Source organism: Budorcas taxicolor, chromosome 5 (assembly GCF_023091745.1).
Source record: "Budorcas taxicolor isolate Tak-1 chromosome 5, Takin1.1, whole genome shotgun sequence".
NCBI classification, from domain to species: Eukaryota; Metazoa; Chordata; class Mammalia; order Artiodactyla; family Bovidae; genus Budorcas; species Budorcas taxicolor.
The window spans coordinates 102,668,688-102,685,787 of NC_068914.1; the positions used below are offsets into that span (position 1 = coordinate 102,668,688).

Consider the following 17,100-nt stretch of genomic DNA (forward strand, 5'->3'; position numbering starts at 1 on the left):
CCTTTTACCGTTTAGACTGCCCCACAGAGGGACCATGATCAGAGCATGATATTTTAAAAAGTCACACACTAAATTATTTTTATTTCTTTATTTGCTTTTAACTCCTTGTGTTTCTTTTATTCACAGCATAATACTGTTATTTCATTCGATTTTTTATTCAATTTCAGTGTTATTGTTTCTTGTAATATGATACTTTAAACTTTACATAAAATAATGATATGGTTGAAAAATTCAAGTTTTGTTCAAAAGGGAGCAACCATTTTCTTGACAAAATATTTGCATGTATGATGACAACTGCAAACTGGCATTTGCAATTTACCTCTACAAGGATTAAATCATGAGCCACTGCAGCTGCTGACCTTCAACACCCCTGAAAGGACTTCAGGGTAAAGATCAGGAATCAGGCACCCTGTGCTTTTAAAAAAAAACTGATAGAACAGGCCTTCAGATAGATATTTTCAAAAGATTTTATGAGCCCATTTTTTTTGCATCTCCTTGTATCTAGACAGCACTAAAATCATTATTGGTGACATCTGTTCCTTGTGACTAGCAGCAAGCCTTGCCCACAATGTGTGCTTGACTGCAGACATCACCCTTCACTAAAATCACATGTAATGACCTTCATTCCTACCTCTCTGGAGCTGTTTCTCAGAGCTATCTGAAATATTGTCTGCAGAGTTGTCCTCATTTTGCTTCAAATAAAACTTAATTCACAACTCTTATGTGCGTTTTTTTTTCAGTTGACAGTGGTATGAAAATGTCAATCTTTTTTATCATATATTTATTCACTCAAAAAAAGTTAAGCATCCAAATTCTGGGTGTGGTTTAAGCCATCAGATTATTTATCTATCTACCCAACTATCTGTCTATTATCATATCTAGCTATAGTCTGCTTGTCAGCTAACCATTCATTTACTTAATTGGAAGTATTGCATAATGGGTAACAAGCTACACTTTGGAATCATGAATCTGATCGCAATCATGTCTCCATGGTTTTTAAACTTTGTCATGAGTGTGAATTAGTGAAATGACTTCCCTAAGTATTAGTTTTTACAAAAGCAAAGGTCATAAATATGTGTACTTTGCCTATTGCTGACTAATTTAAATACTGTAAATACAAAAATTAGCAGTTTCATGCATACTAAATTTTCAACAAAAGGTGGACATTATAATAATTAGTAATATTTCAGAAAGCTTGAATGTAGGTGCACATCCTCAAATCACAAAATAAAATATCCATTCTCAAATCATAGTAATATACAGAAGTTCTAATTTTTTAATATTGAATAGAGTTTTTTTTTTAAAAACAGTAATAGTATTAGTGGTAGGTAGCAACATGCTGATCTCCTAGTGATAATTCACATTTTGGAAAAAACAAAAACCTCAAGAGGATTTACCCTGGTATCTTGGCACATCTGCTGGTTTGCAGAGTATACATGGCTGTTTTGAAATGAGTATTTTTTAATACGATGAGTCTCACAATACTTCATATCAGCATGCTTGAAGCAATAAGCTTATTTTTAATTAAATGATAAAGACAAGAGATAAATGGTGTCTGGTGTGGTTTTATGAGTGTTATTTCATTTTTTCTACTTTCACTTAGAGACACTATCCCCCTGGGTTTCTTGTAGAGAAGCACTCACTCCTTTTAAATAATTTCAACCTGGCAGATATTTCCCAAGTACCAAACTAGCTAGTCATCTCAGCTGTGATAATCATTATGGATGTTGGTATGGTGGGATTGGTTGAACAGATATAAATTTTCTAGTAACAGAGAGAAGTTTACTAGAAATTTTATTATTCAAGACATACATTCAGTATAATGTGATAGTGAAGAAAGTCCCATTACTAATATAGTCACACTTTACTCTCTGATTGGAATTAATATGAGAATTTATTTAATATTATTTTCCAGTCTACAAAATTAAATATTATTTTCCAGTAAATATGTTTGACTCTATTATGGTTGATGTTTATTTACATAGTCTAGAGAAAAAAATAGATACCAAGATATTCTACTAATGGCAGTAAGTAGTGTCTTACTTTTCTTTCAAATATTTAAGAATAATTATTTCTACCACATAAATAACATACAAATAAATAACAGTTATTTAAAGGTGATATTAATTCTCTTTGAATAAAGCATTGATTATTTCTCATCTATTTATGAATCTGTAAATGCAAGAACATGAAGCTTGAGATATGTGTTTGCACTTACATTTCCAGTACTTCACGGTTTACACTAGACACTGCTGTGTGGGAATGTGGAGGGAATGATGATTATTCTACTGCTCTAGACAAAGAGAACCTTGGCAACTCTAGATGTCAATCAAACATTACAAGGTTGGGGGATGTTTTTCTTGGAGAGTTTATTTCACATGTTTTAATACATTTTTGAAAAAACAGAAAAATTAACTCCCCGAGTACTAATTCTGACCAACACTTTGATATATGACAATTTATCACTGATAAGTATGGATTTTCAAATCTGCACTGGTTGCAGAACAAATATCTGCTTCTTGATTTTGAAATTACTCTGAAACCAACAATTAACGTACTAGAAAGTTCAATATATTTTTCAGGAAAAAGTAGAAATTAGTGAAAGAGCATAAACAGGGCCAAATGAAGACCAGATCAAGGAAGGAGGTTTAGATTCACCTACGGTTCTCTAAGGAGAAGGCAATGTCACCCCACTCCAGTACTCTTCCCTGGCAAATCCCATGGATGGAGAAGCCTTGTAGGTTGCAGCCCATGGGGTCGCCTGGAGTCGGACACGACTGAGAGACTTCACTTTCACGTTTCACTTTCATACACTGGAGAAGGAAATAGCAACCCACCCAGTGTTCTTGCCTGGAGAATCCCATGGATGGAGGAGCCTGGTGGGCTGTCGTCTCTGGGGTCGCACAGAGTCGGACACGACTGAAGCAACTTAGCAGTAGCAGCAGCATGGTTCTCGAAGAGCTGCCTTTTCCATTAACAGCCTGGAGCTAATTCATTGGAGTATTAATCTAAGAGGAGAAGAATATGCTAATATACATGAAATGAAAACAAAGATTTGCTAATGATTAGTAATAAAATTATTTATCTAAATAGTGTGGGGTTTGTGAATTCCTACATGAGGTTACAGGGTAAGTCATGTAGAAGGAAAAGTATTATATATTCAATAAGAAAAAGAAGAAAAGTTTCAGAACAGGAAAAATATTGATTGGCAAAATAATTGCTGAGAAGGAAGGTAATTTACATTATTTTATTTTAAAATGAGGAAAACATTGTATACTCTATGATGTAGTCTATTTTCCTTTTTTCAGTGCTTATAATAAGTTTATTTGGAAATAGTCTACCTATTTCACAAATGGTTGATAAAGATTTATTCAGAGTAAGAGGAAAATGAAGTGCATCATTGGGCATATTTTAGTTAAAAATATGCCTCTAAATTATACAATCAATTGGTACTCTGATTTCACTAAAATCCTTTTGCTTTTATAAAAAATTAGAGAATAAAAATATGTTTTATTGAAAGATTTCCTTTTTATGAAAAACAATATGCACTCTAATTTAATATCTGATTAAAAGATAATTTAATGGCATGTGATGTAACTCTGAATATGTGTAACTGGGTGGAGATTGTGATTGTCTTTTCTGTTTTCTCTTCTATTATTTGGTCTCCATTACATGTGGCAAAATGTTGAAGTTCTAAATGCATTGTTAATTTTTTGTAAATGCGATTATATCTGCTTTATATTCATTTTCAAGTTTTCCTAGATTCGACTAGTATTTACTTTGCTGTGGTTCTACACACTTATGTTCTCTTTTTCTCTTGTCCTTTCTATGCCTTCATCAGTAGTTCCTAGAGAAGTCTCTTCTCTAGGTGACTAATTGGGATTGAATCAAATGTCCCTTTAATATGAAATCTAAAGTATCAGAATTTAACTGTAGGTTTTAATTCAGTTCACTGGAATAATTTTACTTTGATGAAGTTAATTAAAAATGAATGAATTATTTTTGAAATCTGAAGCAAGGATTTATTTAATTTATTCAACAATGGACAAATTGGAATCAGTTGTAACTGACTACTACTACTACTACTAAGTCGCTTCCGTTGTGTCTGACTCTGCGACCCCATAGAGGGTAGCCCACCAGGCTCCCCCGTCCCTGGGATTCTCCAGGCAAAAACACTGGAGTGGGTTGCCATTTCCTTCTCCAATGCATGAAAGTGAAAAGTGAAAGTGAAGTCGCTCATTCCTGTTCGACTCTTAGCGACCCCATGGACTTCAGCCTACCAGGCTCCTCCGCCCATGGGATTTTCCAGGTAAGAGTACTGGAGTGGGGTGCCATTGACTGGGAGTTTTAAACAAGGGTGAAAAATATCAACTGTTATGGATATTATAGGTCAATTTCCAAAACTGAGTTGACTTTGGTAATAATAGTATGTGCAGCACAGTTCTAGAGCATATCTTCAAACTCCGGCAAATGGGTATGTTTGTGCACATGTATCCTTTAATATATCATATCTTAAAGATAAATCTATTCCTGTAGTTTCTTATTTTTATACCTTTTTATTACTAGAAGTTGTTTGAAATCACAGAGGAGAAATGAAGAACCGTACAAGGCACACAGAGTTTATCCTTCTGGGACTGACAGATGATTCCCAGTTACAGATTCTAATTTTTTTGTTTCTGCTTCTAAATTACACGTTGAGCATGATTGGAAACTTAACCATCATTGCCCTCACTCTGGTGGATTCCCATCTCAAGACCCCAATGTATTTCTTCCTCCGTAATTTCTCTTTCCTGGAAATTTTATTCACAAGTGCTTGTATCCCCAGATTCCTAATCACCACTGTAAACATAGAAAAGACGATTTCTTATATTGGTTGCATGTCTCAGTTATTTTTTTACATATTCTTGGGAGTTACAGAATTTTTCCTTCTGGCGGCTATGTCCTACGACCGCTATGTTGCCATTTGCAAGCCTTTGCATTATACATCCATCATGAGCAGCACAATCTGTCATCAGCTGGTACTCAGTTCTTGGGCAACTGGATTCTTGGTTATTTTCCCTCCACTGATTTTGGTTCTTCACCTGGATTTCTGTGATTCAAATGTCATTGATCATTTCATTTGTGATATTTCTCCTATCCTACAACTTTCTTGCTCAGATACACATTTACTAGAAATGATTGAATTTTTATTAGCTGTGATAATCCTCATGGTCACATTGCTATTGGTAATTCTTTCTTACTCTTACATCATCAACACAATTCTAAAATTCCCTTCAGCCCAACAAAAGAAAAAAGCCTTTTCTACCTGCTCTTCTCACATGATTGTTGTATCCATCACTTATGGTAGTTGTATATTCATCTACATAAAGCCCTCAGCAAATGAAAGGATCACTTTAAACAAAGGAGTGGCTGTATTAAATACTTCAATTGCCCCTTTGTTGAACCCATTCATTTATACTCTGAGGAACCAGCAAGTTAAACAAGCCTTCAGAGATGTATTTAGAAAGATATTTTCTGCTTCAGACAAGTAATACTGTTTATTGAAATAATCAACATGAAAGCATAAAACATTGAACAAAAGCTCTTTTGATGCTTCTAGTACAAGAATTGATCTCTAATATTTAATTTATTATATCACTTGTGCTTACCTGAGCTTAGAAACCGTTTCCATTCTATATATCTGAAGTTAACTTTCTGTTCTTTAAAATGAAGTATTCCTGTGTTAGAAACATAAAATTGCAAAATTTATTTTCTCTAATAGCATTTTAGAATAAAATGAATGGAAGGATTTGGTTGTATTATGGAATATAAGTTTTTGGAGTATTGTATTTTTTAAGTAATTTAAATGAATGTTCCATGATTCATTTAAAAGCCATAGTTTTAAAAATTCTTAAACTGAATTATTAAATATGCTTAAGAAGCAAAACCAATACAATATTGTAAAGTAATTAACCTCCAATTAAAATAAATTTACATTTGAAATATAAAAAAAAGAAGCTCCAAGAGACCTTATTCTTTAAAAGTGTAATGTAGAGTATTATTTTGTAAAGTGTTTTTTTAATCTATTTTAAAATTTTCATCAGCTTAGTAAACAAGAATGATTTCCTATTTTTAAACTGAAGCATGGTTGATTTATAATGTATTAGTTTCAGGTGTACCACAAAATGATTAAGTTACATATGTTCTTTTTTTCAGCCTCTTTTCCCTTGTAGGTTATTTTAAAGTATTGCACACAGTTTCCTGTGCTGTACAGTAGGTCATTGTTGGTTATATATTTTTATTATAGTAGTTGCATATGTTATCACAAACTGCTAATTTACCCCTCTTTTTCTCTTTGGTTACTATAAGTTTGTTTTTTGTGTCTGTGAGTTTATTTCTGTTTTGTAAGTAAGTTAATTTGTATCATTTTTTCAAAATCTGCATATAAGCAATTGTGTGTCATGACTGTGTGCTCAGTTGTGTCCGACTCTCTGTGCCTCTGTGGACTGTAGCCCACCAGGCTCCTCTGTGCACTCGATTTTCAAGCAAGAATACTGCAGTGTGTTGCCATTTCCTACTCTAGGGCATCTTCCTGAACTGGGAAATCAAACCTGCGTCTCCTCTGTCTCCTGTGTTGCAGGCAGATTTTTACCACTTGAGCCAAGTCATTTGATGCTTGTCTTTCTCTGTCTGGCTTACTTCAGTCCTTGTGATAATCCCTAGGTCCATCCATGCTGCTGCAAATGGCATTATTTCATTCTTTCTTGATGGTTGAATAATATTTCATTGTGTGTATATGTACCACACTTTTTTTAATCCAGTCATTTGCTGATGAGCGTTTAGTTTGCTTCCATGTAAGGGCTGTTGTAAATAGTGTTGAAATGAATTTTGGGGTGCATGTGTCTTTTCAAATTTTAGTTTACTCTGGGTATATCCCCAGAAGTAGGATTGCTGATCCATACATTAGTTCCATTTTTAGTTTTTTAGAAACCTTCATACTGTTTTTCATTGACTGCATCAACTTACATTTCCATCAACAACGTAGGAGTGTTCTCCTCTCTCCACACCCTCTCCAGCATTTATTGTTTGTAGATATTTTGATGATGGCCATACTGACTAGTATGAGGTGGTAGCTCGTTGTAGTTTTGATTTGTATTTCTCTATTAATCAGTATTTTCAACATCTTTTCATGTGCCTTTTAGCCACCTGTATGTCTTCTTTGGATTAATATCTATTTAGAACTTCTGCCCATTTTCTGACTGGGTTGTTTGTTTCTTAGATAGTGAGCTGTGTGACCTATTTATATATTTTTGGAAATTAATCCTTTGTTAGTCACATTATTTGCAAATATTTCCTCCCATTCTACTGGCTTTCTTTTCCTTGTCTTTATTGTTTCCTTTGCTGTGCAAATCTTCTAAGTTTATCTAGGTCCCATTTGTTTATTTCTGTTTTAATTTCCATTACCATTACTATTTCCATTCCATTACCATTTAATTTCCATTCCCATAAAGTAGGCCTGCTGCCTAGGTCCACCAGGGCTGACCTGGTGCCTGTGTCTGCAGGTGTGTGCCTGGAGCTTGGGTCCACTGGGGCAGGTCTGACATTTGAATTCATTATGGCAATCCTGGCACTCAGGTGCCCAAGGATGATATGGTGCAGGATGGAGCATGAACCTGAGTCTGCAAGAGGTGGTGGGATGCTGTGTTGAGCCTGATGCCCAGGGATGGACCTGCTCTGGAGCCTGTGGGGACCAGCCTGGTGTTGGGGTCCACTAGGGTGGTCTGGCACCTATGTCTCTGGAAGCATGCATGGTCTTAAACTGTGGTATTGGTTCTGGAGCCTGGGTACATGGGGGTGGACCTTCAGCCTAAGTCTGTGGGGAACATTCATGGAGAATGGGAACACCAGGGCAAATCTGGATCTTGGACCCACATGGGCTGGTGGTGTTGGAGCAGGCCTAGAGCTTTGGGCCATGGGCCCAACCTGGCATAGGAGGTAGCTGTGTGACCCTGATGCTGGGGTCCACAGTGAGGTCAGTTTCTCAGTGCTACCTGTAATGCTGTCTCCCAGGCTATAGCCCTCATTATGTCCCAAATGAAACAACTCACAACTCTCATGTTGTGCATTATTTTTTCGGTCGACAATACTCTTTTCAATAAGTGGTACTGGACTTCAGCATCAAGGTTATCCATGAACTCTACTAGGTGGTGAGCCCAGAACCTCTGGGAGGGCTGGGTGGTGATGGGCTTTCCCTCTTAAAGCCAGTCTGTAAAGCTTGGAAGTGGTGCCCACTTCTTCAAATGTACAGACATCAACAAAGGCCACAGACATCCCAAACAATTAGGGAAACATTACACCAAAAAAAAAAAAAAAAAAAAAAAAGTGCTAGTAAGCAATCCTAACCAAATGGACCTTCTCTGTATTCAGCTTTCTTTCTCTCAAGCTACACTGCTGCACCATTTCACTTTTTTCACCTCCATTTTAAAAGGATGCTACTTGTTTCATGTATGATATTATACATGTTTCAATGCCATTCTCCCAAATCATCCCACCCTCGCCCTCTCCCACAGATAACCCAGAGGGATGGTATTGGGAGAGAAGTGGGAGGGGGGTTCAGGATGGGGAATATGTGTATACCTGTGGCAGATTCATATTGATGTATGGCAAAACCAATACCATATTGTAAAGTAATTAACCTCCAATTAAAATAAATAAATTTATATTAAAAAATAAAAGGATGCTACTTTTCAACACAATAAAATCTCAGTAGCTCAAATATTAATTACTGATTATCATTGTTTTGATGGGCTTCCCAGATGGCTCAGCAGTAAAGAACACCTGCGATTTAGGAGATGCAGGTTTGATCCCTGGTTGGGGCAGATCTCCTGAAAGAAGAAATGGCAACATACTCTTGTATTCTTGCCTGGAGAATCCCATGGACAGAGAATCTTGGCGGTAGAGCCCATGGGATTGCAAAGAGTTAGACGTGACTGAGCATGCACTGCATGTGTGACACTTAAAATTCCACATATAAAGAAATTGGAGCAACTTATGGCTCCTACTCCTATACTTTCTGAATTTTACATATTGATGTCCTGAACTTGTTCTTCTTTTAACATACAGCATTTACAGGACATAATCTAAATTATGTAATTAAAATTATTTGTCTCTTTTGCAATTATATATAATAGATAATTATATTCATCATTTATTAAATTATTAGCTGCACATTTCTAAGTGTCACATAATTACTCTGGTTTCAAAAATGACTACTTTAGAGTCTCTTGTGCAGATTTGTTTATTCAGATATTTCTCATAGTGATTTTAGTACCTAAGAACTCTCTGTTGTATGGTTCATGAGGTCATGTTGATGATTTATGTTTCAAAGTTGCAGAGAGATGATAACTCAATTTTATCCTGTGTTCCTTCTTATCAAAACATAAATTCCTTAATATGCTGCAATAAGACAGATCATGCTATGTAAAGTCTATTACATAAATTCTGAAATATTTAGACAGCAGTTTTTCTTTGACATCAATAAAGAAATTTAACCGAGATAATTTGGCATATTGATAAGAGTGTATTATCACAGGTAAAAATCTCTCCTACTAGCTGGTGTGTATACTTTCAATTACAGTGTCTTTCAATTACTTTCATTTACAATGTCTTTTCCTGTCCCTTCTCCACCAAAACCACATTGCTGCTTGATAGGTAATGTACTGTAGCAGATTAAACATGACTTGAAATTAAAATCCAGACTCCATGTTTGCTACCTGTAATATATTGGTTAATTTACTCAGTCTTCTTCTGTCTACATTTTAATATAACTTAAACATATTTATGGGATTGGTAAAGGCAGAATTATGCCAATAGAAATAATTTAAAAGAATATTGGTCAATGTATGGCAAAACCAATACAGTATTGTAAAGTAAAAAAATAAAATTTAAAAAATAAAATAAAATAAAACCCTCAAAAAAACAACAACAAAAAAGAATATTGGTAATTTCAAAGCCCACTTTACAATTAAAGATAAATTGTTTCTGAGGTTTTCATTTAATATTAGGCACAATTTTTCAAATTTTTAAAACAGTTGTTTTTTTTTTTTGTTGTTCCTTTGTCAGTAGAAGTGATTATTTACTTTCAATGAAAATAATGAAAAAGTGACTGTATTATCAGGGAAGGTTTTCTTTCTTTCTTCATTCCTTCTTTCTTCCCTTTTTATTTATCTGTTTATTGACAAGCACACTGTTACTTGCTTCAAATACTAGTTGTCAAATTCAGCATTATCTTCAATTGTCCCTTTGATCATAATTCCAATATTTACTTGCTTTTGTAACTTTCTATTTCTTTTGTTTAGACTATCTCTGATATCTTTTAAAATCACTCAGTTGCCCTTGTGTTAACATGTAATTGTCTTATGAGCATTTAAAATTTGATATTCTAAATCACTCATACATCTATTCTAATTTTGTAACTCATAATAAGTGATGTTATTTTAAAATTTCTTTTAAATTAGATGCATCCCTTTTAAGTGAGAAGAAACTATATAGCTAATATTTTATCAGTGATTGTGAAGATTCTTCCATTTTTTATTTTATTTATTTATTTATTCATTTTTTGCTCATGTGTTTACTTATTTATTTATTTTTAATTGTATTTTTACTTTATTTTACTTTATAATACCGTATTAGTTTTGCCATACATTGACATGAATCAGCCATGAGTGTACATGAGTTCCCAATCCTGAACCTCCCTCCCACCTCCCACCCCATATCATCTCTCTGGATCATCCCAGCACACCAGCCCCAAGCATCCTGTATCCTGTATTGAACATAGACTGGCGATTCGTTTGTTACATGATAGTATACATGTTTCAATGCCATTCTCCCAAATCATCCCTCCCTCTCCCTCTCCCTCAGAGTCCAAAAGTCCATTCTATACATCGGTGTCTCTTTTGCTGTCTTGCATACAGGGTTATCATTACCATCTTTCTAAATTCCATATATATGTGTTAGTATACTGTTTTGGTATTTTTCTTTCTGGCTTACTTCACTCTGTATCATCAGCTCCAGTTTCATCCATCTCATTAGAACTGATTCAAATGTGTTTTTTGTAATGGCTGAGTATACTCCATTGTGTATATGTACCACAGCTTTCTTATCCACTCATCTGCTGATGGACATCTAGGTTGTTTCCATGTCCTGGCTATTATAAACAGTGCTGCGATGAACATTGGGGTACACGTGTCTCTTTCAATTCAGGTTTCCTCAGTGTGTATGCCCAGCAGCAGGATTGCTGGGTCATAAGGCAGTTCTATTTGCAATTTTTTAAGGAATTTCCCACGCTGTTCTCCATAGTGGCTGTACTAGTTTGCACTCCCACCAACAGTGTAAGAGGGTTCCCTTTACTCCACACCCTCTCCAGCATTTATTGCTTGCAGACTTTTGGATCACAGCCATTCTGACTGGTGTGAAATGGTACCTCATTGTGGTTTTGATTTGCATTTCTCTGATAATGAGTGATGTTGAGCATCTTTTCATGTGTTTGTTAGCCATCCATAAGTCTTCTTTGGAGAAATGTCTATTTAGTTCTTTGGCCCATTTTTTGATTGGTTCGTTTATTCTTCTGGAATTGAGCTGCATAAGTTGCTTGTATATTTTTGAGATTAGTTGTTTGTCAGTTGCTTCATTTGCTTTATTTTCTCCCATTCAGAAGGCTGTCTTTTCACCTTGCTTATAGTTTCCTTTGTTGTGCAGAAGCTTTAAATTTTAATTAGATCCCATTTGTTTATTTTTGCTTTTATTTCCAGTATTCTGGGAAGTGGATCATAGTGGATCCTACTGTGATTTATGTCGGAGAGAGTTTTGCCTATGTTCTCCTCTAGAAGTTTTATAGTTTCTGGTCTTACGTTTAGATCTTTAATCCATTTTGAGTTTATTTTTGTGCATGGTGTTAGAAAGTGTTCTAGTTTCATTCTTTTACAAGTGGTTGACCAGTTTTCCCAGCACCACTTGTTAAAGAGATTGTCTTTACTCCATTGTATATTCTTGCCTCCTTTGTCGAAGATAAGGTGTCCATAGGTGTGTGGATTTATCTCTGGCCTTTCTATTTTGTTCCATTGATCTATATTTCTGTCTTTGTGCCAATACCATACTGTCTTGATGAATGTGGCTTTGTAGTAGAGCCTGAAGTCAGGCAGGTTGATTCCTCCAGTTCCCTTCTTCTTTCTTAAGATTGCTTTGGCTATTCGAGGTTTTTTTGTATTTCCATACAAATCTTGAAATTATTTATTCTACTTCTGTGAAAAATACCATTGGTAGCTTGATAGGGATTGCATTGAATCTGCAGATTGCTTTGGGTAGTATACTCATTTTCAGTATATTGATTCTTCCGATCCATGACCATGGTATATTTCTCCATCTATTAGTGTCCTCTTTGATTTCTTTCATCAGTGTTTTATAGTTTTCTATATATAGGTCTTTAGTTTCTTTAGGTAGATATATTCCTAAGTATTTTATTCTTTTCATTGCAATGGTGAATGGAATTGTTTCCTTAATTTCTTTTTCTATGTTCCCATTATTAGTGTATAGGAATGCAAGGGATTTCTGTGTGTTGATTTTATATCCTGCAACTTCACTATATTCATTGATTAGCTCTAGTAATTTTCTGGTGGAGTCTTTAGGGTTTTCTATGTAGAGGATCATGTCATCTGCAAACAGTGAGAGTTTTACATCTTTTCCAATTTGGATTCCTTTTATTTCTTTTTCTGCTCTGATTGCTGTGGCCTAAACGCCCAGAACTATGTTGAATAGTAGTGGTGAAAGTGGGCACCCTTATCTTGTTCCTGACAATAGGGGAAATGCTTTTAATTTTTCACCATTGAGGATAATGTTTGCTGTGGGTTTGTCATATGTAGCTTTTATTATGTTGAGGTATGTTCCTTCTATTCCTGTTTTCTGGATAGTTTTTATCATAAATTGATGTTGAATTTTGTCAAAGGCCTTCTCTGCATCTATTGAGACAATCATTTGGCTTTTATTTTTCAATTTGTTACTGTGGTGAATTACATTGATTGATTTGCGGATATTGAAGAATCCTTGCATCCCTGGGATAAAGCCCACTTGGTCATGGTGTATGATCTTTTAATGTGTTGTTGGATTCTGATTGCTAGAATTTTGTTGAGGATTTTTACATCTATGTTCATCAGTGATATTAGCCTGTAGTTTTCTTTTTTTGTGGCATCTTTGTCAGGTTTTGGTATTAGGGTGATGGTGGCCTCATAGAATGAGTTTGGAAGTTTACCTTCCTCTGCAATTTTCTGGAAGAGTTTGAGGAGGATAGGTGTTAGCTCTTCTCGAAATTTTTGGTAGAGTTCAGCTGTGAAGCCATCTGGACCTGGGCTTTTGTTTGCTGAAAGATTTCGGATTACAGTTTCAATTTCCATGCTTGTGATGGGTCTGTTAAGATTTTGCATTTCTTCCTGGTTCAGTTTTGGAAAGCTGTACTTTTCTAAGAGTTTGTCCATTTCTTCCACGTTGTCCATTTTATTGGCATATAATTGCTGATAGTAGTCTCTTATGATCCTTTGTATTTCTGTGTTGTCTGTTGTGATCTCTCCATTTTCATTTCTAATTTCATTGATTTGGTTTTTCTCTCTTTGTTTCTTGATGAGTCTGGCTAATGGTTTGTCAATTTTATTTATCCTTTCAAGGAACCAGCTTTTGGCTTTGTTGATGTTTGCTATGGTCTCTTTTGTTTCTTTTGCATTTATTTCTGCCCTAATTTTTAAGATTTCTTTCCTTCTACTAACTCTGGGGTTCTCCAATTCTTCCTTTTCTAGTTGCTTTAGGTGTAGAGTTAGGTTATTTATTTGACTTTTTTCCTGTTTCTTGAGGTATGCCTGTATTGCTATGAACTTTCCTCCTAGCACTGCTTTTATAGTGTCCCACAGGTTTTGGGTTGTTGTGTTTTCATTTTCATTAGTTTCTATGCATATTTTGATTTCTTTTTTGATTTCTTCTGTGATTTGTTGGTTATTCAGAAGCGTGTTGTTCAGCCTCCATATGTTGGAATTTTTAATAGTTTTTCTCCTGTAATTGAGATCTAATCTTACTGCATTATGGTCAGAAAAGATGCTTGGAATGATTTCGATTTTTTTGAATTTATCAAGGTTAGATTTATGGCCCAGGATGTGATCTATCCTGGAGAAGGTTCCGTGAGCACTTGTGAAATTCATTGTTTTGGGGTGAAATGTCCTATAGATATCAATTAGGTCTAACTGGTCTATTTTATCATTTAAAGTTTGCGTTTCTTTGTTAATTTTCTGTTTAGTTGATCTGTCCATAGGTGTGAGTGGGGTATTGAAGTCTCCCACTATTATTGTGTTACTGTTAATTTCCCCTTTCATACTTGTTGGCATTTGTCTTACATATTGTGGTGCTCCTATGTTGGGTGCATATATATTTATAATTGTTATCTCTTCTTCTTGGATTGATCCTTTGATCATTATGTAGTGGCCTTCTTTGTCTCTTTCCACAGCCTTTGTTTTAAAGTCTATTTTATCGGATATGAGTATTGCTACTCCTGCTTTCTTTTGCTCTCTATTTGCATGGAATATCTTTTTCCAGCCCTTCACTTTCAGTCTGTATGTGTTCCTTTTTTTGAGGTGGGTCTCTTGTAAGCCGCATATATAGGGATCTTGTTTTTGTATCCTTTCAGCCAGTCTTTGCCTTTTGATTGGGGCATTCAACCCATTTACGTTTAAGGTAATTATTGATAAGTATGATCCTGTTGCCATATACTTTACTGTTTTGGGTTCAGGTTTATATGCCCTTTTTCTGTTTCCTTTCTAGAGAATACCCTTTAGCATTGTTGGAGAGTTGGTTTGGTGGTGCTGAATTCTCTCAGCTTTTGCTTTTCTGTAAAGCTTTGGATTTCGCCTTCATATTTGAATGAGATCCTTGCTGGGTACAGTAATCTGGGCTGTGGGTTATTTTCTTTCATCACTTTAATTATGTCTTGCTATTCCCTCCTGGCCTGAAGAGTTTCTATTGAAAGATCAGCTGTTATCCTTATAGGAATCCCCTTGTGTGTTATTTGTTGTTTTTCCTTTGCTGCTTTTAATATTTGTTCTTTGTGTTTGATCTTTGTTAATTTGATTGATATGTGTCTTGGGGTGTTTCGCCTTGGGTTTATCCTATTTGGAACTCTCTGGGTTTCTTGGACTTGGGTGATTATTTCCTTCCCCATTTTAGGGAAGTTTTCAACTATTATCTCCTCAAGGATTTTCTCATGGTCTTTCTTTTTGTCTTCTTCTTCTGGGACTCCTATAATTCGAATGTTGGAGCATTTCATATTGTCCTGGAGGTCTCTGAGATTGTCCTCATTTCTTTTAATTTTTTTTTCTTTTTTCCTCTCTGATTCATTTATTTCTACCATTCTATCTTCTATTTCAATAATCCTATCTTCTGCCTCCCTTATTCTACTATTTGTTGCCTCCAGAGTGTTTCTGATCTCATTTATTGTGTTATTCATTATATATTGACTCTTTCTTATTTCTTCTAGGTCCTTGTTAAACCTCTCTTGCATCTTCTCAATTCTTGTCTCCAGGCTATTTATCTGTGATTCCATTTTAATTTCAAGATTTTGGATCATTATCACTATCAATATTCGGAATTCTTTCTCAGGTAGATTCCCTATCTCTTCCTCTTTTGTTTGGTTTGGTGGGCATTTCTCCTGTTCCTTTACCTGCTGAGTATTCCTCTGTCTCTTCATCTTGGTTATATTGCTGCGTTTGGGGTGGCCTTTCTATATTCTGGGAATTTGTGGAGTTCTCTTTATTATGGAGCTTCCTCACTGTAGGTGGCATTGTATCTGTGGCTTGTCAAGGTTTCCTGGTTAGGGAGGCTTGTGTTGGAGTTCTGGTGGGTGAAGCTGGATTTCTTCTCTCTGGAGTGCAATGGAGTGACCAGTAATGTGTTATGAGACGTCAATGGTTTTGGAGTAACTTTGAGCTGCCTGTATATTGAAGCTCAGGGGTGTGTTCCTGTGTTGCTGGAGAATTTGCATGGTATGTCTTGCTCTGGAACTTGTTGGCCCTTGGGTGGTGCTTGGTTTCAGTGTAGGTATGAAGACGTTTGATGAGCTCCTATTGATTAATGTTCCCTGGATTCAGGAGTTCTCTGATGTTCTCAGGCTTTGGACTTAAGCCTCCTGCTTCTGGTTTTCAGTTTTATTTTTACAGTAGCCTCTAGACTTCTCCATCTATACAGCACTGATAATAAAACATCTAGGTTAAAGATGAAAAATTTCTCCACATTGAGGGACACCCAGAGCGGTTCACTGTTTTTGAAGACGATGATCTGCTTTTCTGGGCGCCTGATGTCCTCTGCCAGCATTCAGAAGTTGTTTTGTTGAATTTACTCAGCGTTGAAATGTTGTTTTGATGAATTTGTGAGGGAGAAACTGGTCTCCCCATCCTATTTCTCCACCATCTTATGACCGCCCTCCAATTCTTCCATTTTTTAGAATTCAGACCATTGTGAAACTCCCATTGATATATATTTATTTCCTGTTTGTTGTTTCATTATTTTAGTTAGCCTGAAATACCTATTTGGACAAATTTATTTTTAATACATGTTTATTGTTTTTGACTTCTGTTTTATTTGATTCTTAGATTTATGGTCTTTATTTTTATAACTGTATTTTAGAGTACTATTAGTAAAATTAGCATTATTATTACCTAGTATATCTTCTGTGTATCTTATATACTTTAAATATTATTACTTTACTACTTCTCTTAGATCATTGAAGAAAAGACTAGGTCAGAAGAGGAGACAAGTTTAATTACTTGGAAGTATATTTTATAGTTTCACAATAACAGAAAACACCATGTATGAGTTTGGTTTGACAGAAGTTTGATTAAGATGAGATTCAGTTCAGTTCAGTTCAATTCAGTTCAGTCTCTCAGTTGTGTCCAACTCTTTGCGACCCCATGAACTGCAGCATGCCAGGGCTCCCTGTCCCTCACCAACTGCCGGAGTTCATTCAGACTCACATCCATCAAGTCGATGATGCCATCCAGCCATCTCATCCTCTGTCATCCCCTTCTCCTCCTGCCC

General features: G+C 35.5%; 1 protein-coding gene across 1 annotated transcript; it reads left to right on the forward strand.

Moving 5' to 3' along the window:
• Positions 1-4,592: 4,592 nt before the first annotated feature.
• On the forward strand, positions 4,593-5,531 carry LOC128047351 (olfactory receptor 6C70-like). The gene has a single exon (XM_052639501.1). It carries the CDS (start codon positions 4,593-4,595, stop codon positions 5,529-5,531), a length of 939 nt encoding a protein of 312 aa, XP_052495461.1.
• The last annotated feature ends 11,569 nt before the right edge of the window (positions 5,532-17,100 follow it).

Bases quoted from the DNA above. Each gene is read 5' to 3' on its own strand.
- LOC128047351 (XM_052639501.1), top strand. From the start codon at position 4,593: ATGAAGAACCGTACAAGGCACACAGAGTTTATCCTTCTGGGACTGACA.